The sequence below is a fragment of the Parasteatoda tepidariorum genome, chromosome 9 (genome assembly GCF_982258835.1).
Source record: "Parasteatoda tepidariorum strain Cologne lab strain chromosome 9, Ptep-v5.0, whole genome shotgun sequence".
Taxonomy (NCBI): Eukaryota; Metazoa; Arthropoda; class Arachnida; order Araneae; family Theridiidae; genus Parasteatoda; species Parasteatoda tepidariorum.
Window position 1 is genome coordinate 1,304,495 of NC_141763.1, and position 7,286 is coordinate 1,311,780.

The 7,286-nt window shown below is 30.2% G+C and overlaps 1 protein-coding gene across 1 annotated transcript; it reads left to right on the forward strand.

Moving 5' to 3' along the window:
• The first annotated feature begins 1,446 nt into the window (after nucleotides 1-1,446).
• LOC147803231 (THAP domain-containing protein 2-like) lies at nucleotides 1,447-3,513 on the forward strand. Its single transcript, XM_087150600.1, has 2 exons — nucleotides 1,447-1,749; nucleotides 2,843-3,513. Exons 1-2 carry the CDS (start codon nucleotides 1,679-1,681, stop codon nucleotides 3,036-3,038), a joined length of 267 nt encoding a protein of 88 aa, XP_087006726.1. The 5' UTR covers nucleotides 1,447-1,678; the 3' UTR covers nucleotides 3,039-3,513.
• Nucleotides 3,514-7,286: the final 3,773 nt, after the last annotated feature.

The following is a 7,286-nucleotide window of genomic DNA, read 5'->3' on the forward strand; positions in this document are numbered from 1 at the left end:
CTGGTCGATTCAAATTCCGCATCCGGCTTGCACCGACCACAGTGCTGACGTGAAATATCGTCAGTGGTAGACGGATCATGGGTTGGAGTCCCCTTGCCGTCAAGCTAACCACGGGAGGTTCTCGTAGTCTCCTCTCCATGTATCGCAAATGCGGGTAAGTTCCATCAAAAAGTCCTCCACGAAAACAAATTTCTCCCACTACTTGATCCAGGAGTTCCCTTGTCTTCTGGATTGGGTTCAAAATGACAATGATACGGACATTGGTAGACGTAAACTGAAATTTCGGTCGGCTGTTCAACGACGGTAATAAACATTATCCTTTATAAAGTGAAATTTAAGATTTGAAAAAATTAATTATTTAAAAATAAATGGGGCTTTACTTGATATAATGATGTCCACCCACTTAATATAATCGTGATACTTTTCAATGCTACGAAAAGGTACTATACTATTATTAATTACAATTATAATTAGTATTAAAGGTATTATTAATAATAAGGTGAATACTCCAAGTAGCTCGTTTTTCTATATTCACCCTATTATTAAGATTTTTCACTGATAACGTGGCTTAAAAGAATAATATTTTCAGAATCGTCGTGTAAGAAATTTATTAATTTTTAAGGAATTTAAAACAAAAATGATACATTACTTTTCTTTAAAAAAAAAAGCACTCTACACTGCAGACTACGGAAAAGTAGCGACTACATTACTTCCGACCACTAAGTTCGACGTTCAAAGGATGATTTGTTTGCAGGCTATTATTTAAGTTAATATATTGTTCGCGTTGGATTGAGGAGGGAGAAGCGTTCGAACTTGTTTCGCTACAAAAGTTTTACAAGTAATTATGATTTACGATAAAAATTGTAATCGTATCTATAAGTCAGAATATCATTTTAATTTTATTATATGTTCGGGGCTGAAAAGCCGACCCATGTATGGGTTTACTGCTATCAATTTTCAATTCTTGGTTTTGTAAGATCAGCACAGAAGACTAGGAAACTCCCAGATTTAGCATTGGGGTAAACGAGAAGAAATTTTGGATGAAGAAAGTTAACATTTGCGTTATATGGAGAGGGAAACCATGAAGATCCCCCATGGAGTCTAAGGACAAATGAATTCTTTTGATAATTTGATTTAATTATAATAGCAAATGATAATATTTATTTTTTTATAACCATCGTCGAACACAGCCGACCCAAATTTTGGGTGAACTACTACTACTTGGTTCAACCTCGTAGCCTTGTCATTTTGAACCCAATCCAGAAGACGAGGGAACTCCTGGATCCAGGGACTGTATAGGGACCTTTTATGGAGCTAACCCTCATTTGTGTTGCGTGGAGAGGAAGACCACGAGAGCCTCCCACGGTTAGCTTAACGGCGTGGGGACTCTAACCCATGACCCGTCTACCACTGAGGATATTTAACGTCAGCATTGTGGTCGGTGCAAGCCATAGAGTAAAGAGTATAGGTAGAGTTGACATGAGAAAGTAACAGTGAAGCCATCACTGTAACCGGTCGGCCATATTGGTTTATGCAAAACATTTGAATGCTGCTATCTTCTACACGTTGAACTTGCTGATCAATGTTATTTTTATCGTTTTTTTTTTATTTCTCTTTAACGATTTTCTTTATTTTACCTTTTAAACATTGAATTTAATTATATTTTTTGCTTGTAAAAATGACGAACTGCGTTGCATATGGCTGTACGAATGGATGGACAAAGAAAATGCCTGGAATTTCATTTCATAGGTAAGTGTAAATTCAATTCTCTTCATCATTTTCTAATTTAGTATTTTTAAATTCTGTTCTTACAGAATGTCAGAAGACTAAAGATTTTTTTTCTTCTTCTTAACTATTAGCTATTCATTTCAAACCTAACCTTGATTCTTATCAATTTTTATTGAAATGAATCAAAATAGAATTTCTAAGTGGCTTATAGAATATCAAAACTATAAAACTAATTGTAAATAAGATAATGTAATTTTGTTTACTTTTATACTGCTTAATTGACAATTATTATGGCATAATTATAGTATCATGTGTTATTCGAATTAGTGGGAATGGTTAAAAGTATTTATTTTATTTGCTACAATATTTTTTGCTTTTATGAAATTTAATCTATCATGAAGAGTTTCTCAAATAATTTTGTGTGTTTTTCTGTTATTTACTGTTATTGATCATTATTCCGTAATCTAAACATTAAAAATCAGCACTGTTGCTTTTTCAATTGTAATTCCAAACTGTTGCTCTGCTATTAAGTGGAATTTAAAAATATGATCGTAATGTCTAGTTTGTCAACAATTTGATTTTTATTCAACCGCTATTTTATTTATGATCACTCTTGCACTGATGAATGACATGAAATTTTTTGAGAGCTTTTAACACACAAACATAATTTAAAAAATCCACCCAAATTGTTACTTTTTTTTCACTTTTATAACCTTGGTGGATACCTTTCCATAAATTTTATAATAGAAAATCCAGTGAACTATAGAAACTGGCAAAAATCTGCCATATTCTCATTTTGCGAACTACTTCAGTTCGTGCATTTTATTAATAATCGATATGCATTTGGGTTAATGAAATAAATTAAAAGTTTCAGTTGTGGGTAATCTGTATTGTAGTCGTGGGTTTTAGTTGAGTATAATAGACTGAAAACAGATTATTTGTGCTACTGCATTTATTTTTTTGAAATTATCGACTGGATTAACTGTAATTATCAAAATTTTAATAAAGTTGTTTCTAATTGCTAATTATAAATCTTTTGAGTCGGTTCTTTAAAAAACTTATATAATTAACGAGTTTTTATGTTCATGCTTTTAAGTTAGAATTTTACTTGCAGTTTTCCTAAAGATGAAAAACGTAAACAGTTATGGATCAAAGCTGTGAGACGAGTTAATTGGAAACCTTCTTTGTGTAGTAAATTGTGTAATGAGCATTTCTCAGAAGATATGATTGATAGAACAATAAATCTGCTTGATGGTCTTTCAGATTCATTGATTAAAAAAAATTTAGTGAACAGAAACTCTTATTGTTAACTAATTTAAATATTAATTTACTCTAATAATTATTAAACTATTTATCATTTTCAATATTATTGCAAAAACCATTTACAAGATAGTGACAAATTAAAGTATTAATTCAAATTTTTTAACAAATGTATGAAATGTTTTTTACAACTCTTATTAAACAACTATAATTTATGAAGGGAAAGTTTTTCTTCTAAAATTAATAAATGAATGAAAAAATAGTTAACAATAAAGTTACGTTCTTCTAAATTTTTGTTTTTTGTGTACTTTAAAATGTGTGTATAAATAAGTGTATATTTTTAAATTCTTATCACTTGTAATACATTTAATGCAATATTTTACTGTTGAATAACCAACATATATTATTCATATTTGTGAGTGAAGAATTATTAATCTTGACTAATAAACTCTGATAGTATTTACTTAAAAAAAATATGGAAATTGATTGTATATAATGTAAAAATAGATAAAATGATTTCTTTTTCTTTTATGTCTGTGTATTTTTTAAGAATAAAATAAGAAATTCATTTTCATGAACTGAGAAAAAAGAATTTAAAAGTCAGTGTTATTCTACTAAATGAAAGAAATATATAAGATAAACATAATAATACATAAAGTTTTTAATTCAAATTTTTTAATAAATATTAATTTATTTTTTTTACAACTTTTATTAAAGTATTAAAATTTAATTATTTTCTATGATGATTCAATCAACAAAAAATGACTGCTTCAATTGAGGGATATAATTTATGAAAGGGAAAGTTTGTCTTCTAAAATTAATAAATGCATGAAAAAATAACTAACAAAAACTTAAGTTTTTTTTTAATTTTAAATTTTTCTTTTTTAAGCATTGAATAAAAAAATAATAGTTTAAAATAAAAAGCGTTTTAATTTAAACTATTTTTTTTTCATTTATGTGTCAAAAAATAAATCTACATACATGAAATTTAAGATTATTTGGCCTAAAAATGATTAAATTTAATCTTTAGTTATGTTATTTTTATAAATATTAAATTGTAATAAATGAGGCGCTTTTTTTTCGTGTAACTAAAAGCAATAAAAAAATTAAGTTTTGTTTGACACTTAAAAACTTCCATTTACTAGCCATGCAACCATAGGTTACAATGAATGCTTTGCATAATCCAAGATGGCCGACAGTTACTTCAGTTTCTACTCATAGGAGGGTGGGAAATGCCATCTCTACTTATACTCTTAACTCTATGGTGCAAGCCGGGTGCGCAATTTGTATTGACCAGCCATCGCCGGGATCGAACCCCGGATCACTTCATTGGAAGGCGAACGCTCTATCCCAGGGGTTTCCAACTGGCTGCCCGCGAAGCCTTTTTTTGTGGCCCGCGAATTAAAATATATTAGTTGTCATTTTTTTGCGGACAATTTTCGTAAAAAATCTATATGTGTTTAAAATACTTTTCTTTCGTTAAAAAAATCCTAATCTCTCCGTTTCTGTGAAGTTTAACATACCAACGGTGCAAAAAAATTATACTCAGCAAAATTATTTATAATGCATTTTATTTGGTTTCTAATACAAAAAAAATTATATTTAAAAGCAGCCAGTGCAGCTAATGTTTCTGAAAATTTGTCTTTCTTTCGTGGCGAATGAAGCAAATTTTTCCATTGTTATTTTTTGGTAGAAAATATATTTTTCTTAAAATAAGTTTTCTAATTATTTTTATTTTATGCTAAATAATTATAGGAAAGATTTGTTTATTGTTAATTTACGTCGCACTAGAGCTGCACAATGGGCTATTGGCGACGGTCTCCCGGAGGATGATCCGAAGACTTGCCATCACAATTTTGATTCTCTGCGTAGGGGATGGCACCCCCGCTTCGGTAGCTCGACGTCCTGCACGCGAAGTCGAGCACTTTACGGTAGAACAGTTTAACGAGGACCAATACCGCACACCCTCGGTCCCTACGCAGACTGATCCAAGTGGTCACCCACCCGCACACTGACCGCAGCCAGTGATGCTAGACTTCGGTGATCTGCTGGGAAACGTGTCTTAACGATCAGTCCGCTGCGGGACTATAGGAAAGAAACGCAAGAGTGAAAATCGAGCTCTCAGTGATCGTTGGTCAGTGATTTAATGGGTCAAAATAACGTTTCAATGCTGCATGCAAATGATATCAGTGCCTAAAGACATGAAGAGACATTATTCCACGCTGCATGAAAAAAAAAAGTATCAAAACTGTAGAGGAGAATCCAGAAGTATTTTGATCAATGCTTTAAAGAAGAAACAGGAATTTTTACCAAATTTTCCCATGATTAATCATCTTCTCTGCATATGCCGTTTCTCTTGCGCTTGCTAAAGCATAAAATTTTGATAAAGTTGCGGCCCTCCATTTGACTGGTGTTTTTAATTGTAGCCCCTGGCCTCATGTAAGTTGGAAACCCCTGCTCTATCCCCTGAGCCATCGCGGCTCAAAATGATATTTGATTAATTTATAATTATTTACACTATCTTACACTAACCAGAGAATCAGGTTGGTCAAGACTTGTGCAAACCAAGAAGCCTCCCTAGAAACGAAAAAAATGTGCATTTTTTTTTTTATAGAAACTCTTTTTACTCCATCTACTGCATGAAATAAACAATTAATATTCCAAAATATTCAGTTAAAGGTTGATTTCGTTAGGTTGAGTTCGAAAGGTTGAGTTAAACTGATTTCGTTAACTTAATAGTTAACACTAATTAATTAGCACATTTAAGTTTACTCCTTTACACCATTAAGTTCGGTTTTTAATACGCGAAAATTCTATCATGAGAACAAAACTTATTCAGGGGGATACTTTTTTGTTGCTGTACTTTATCATAGATGTAGGTAGATAAACGCTTCTGTTAATTTTAATTTTGACAAAGAATTAATACTTAAAGTATGTATAAATTAATCATTAATTTATAATTTAAAAAGTATAATTTAAAAAGTAAACATTTCAACAGCGTGTGAACATTTTTTGTAAAGAAATGGCCCCAGAAAAGCAATCATCCATTGCTCTCAAAATTGTCGATTCGTTTCTGATTTAGTGTACCCACCTTATTTATCAGATTAACAATTAATTTAATATGATACAATGGCAGGTAATCATTAAAAATAAACAATTTTAAAGAATTTTATTTCTTTTTAAATAACTCAGCGTCATCCAAGTATTCATTCTAAATTCCAAATTTTGATAATTCGAAGATTTTTTACCTTCCCTTCTGATTTCGAAGAACTAAGAGTGTATGTTGTGTAAGTTTTAAATAAATGTAATTAAATTTTAATACTTTAAAAGTTAGGAATATCATTACTATTTGAGTTCTTTTTTAATTACTTTAAATTCTCTTTTTAAGCAAGCACTTTAAAAAACTGTGATTTAAATATAATTATTTCTAAATGTAATGTCAAAGAAAAATATGTTCTTTAGAGTTATAAAATCGTTTTAAAACTGTTTCATAGAAAGAAAAAATGAAAAGAAAATTTTTGTTCGAGAATGAAAATGATTTTTTTAAGCATCTGTTTATAGACTCCTGACTACAGCAGTAAAATATGATAAGTAAAACATCTGCTAATAAAAGAGGCGTTATTGTAATTACCCTTTTATAAAGAAATGTAGACCCCGTTTTGAAATGGAACAAAATTCGATGCAAAATGGAATTAAAAATAGTCACCAAGGATGAGACTGCGGTTTCACAAAAAAAAAGGGAAAAAGAAAACTAATTAGCAAATAATTTTTTTCCTTTGTCAAGATAATATCTTACCCTCCAGTTCCCAGGGAATTTCTGAAGTAAAACTTCCTAAAATGTGTTTCAGTTGTACCACAAATAATGCTCTGAATTCGATTTAAAATAATTTTGGCCACCATGATGTATGAAATCTTTTTTGCCATAAGCTTCTATCACCTCAAGCAATTCATCGTCGTTTTTCTTTTATTTCTTTTTTTGTTTTTAATGTGATACACTTACCGTTTTTCATTTAAAATGTTAGGCAAATTTAAAACTTTCACCCTTTTAGTCTACCTATATAATGTAGTTTTTAAAAACAATTTATTTTATTATTATTTGTTAACAGGAACTGATTTACAGAAAGGTATTCGTTCCCAGAACCCTCAACTCGAGCTTGTAAGGGCTTCCAAATTTTTCTTATAATTTTTTCAGTAAAAAATATTGTTGTATGTTACCAACAATAACAATTTTTTTTTAAAATGTTTTTTTCTCTTTAAGTTAAATTGGTTTGTGATTATGTTATTTTAAGCATTAGAGT

What these genes read in the sequence shown, in the direction of transcription:
- LOC147803231 (XM_087150600.1), top strand. Translation starts at nt 1,679, where the DNA reads ATGACGAACTGCGTTGCATATGGCTGTACGAATGGATGGACAAAGAAA. An exon ending in CCTGGAATTTCATTTCATAG is followed by an intron (nt 1,750 to 2,842) that starts GTAAGTGTAAAT and finishes TTTTACTTGCAG; the next exon opens with TTTTCCTAAAGATGAAAAAC.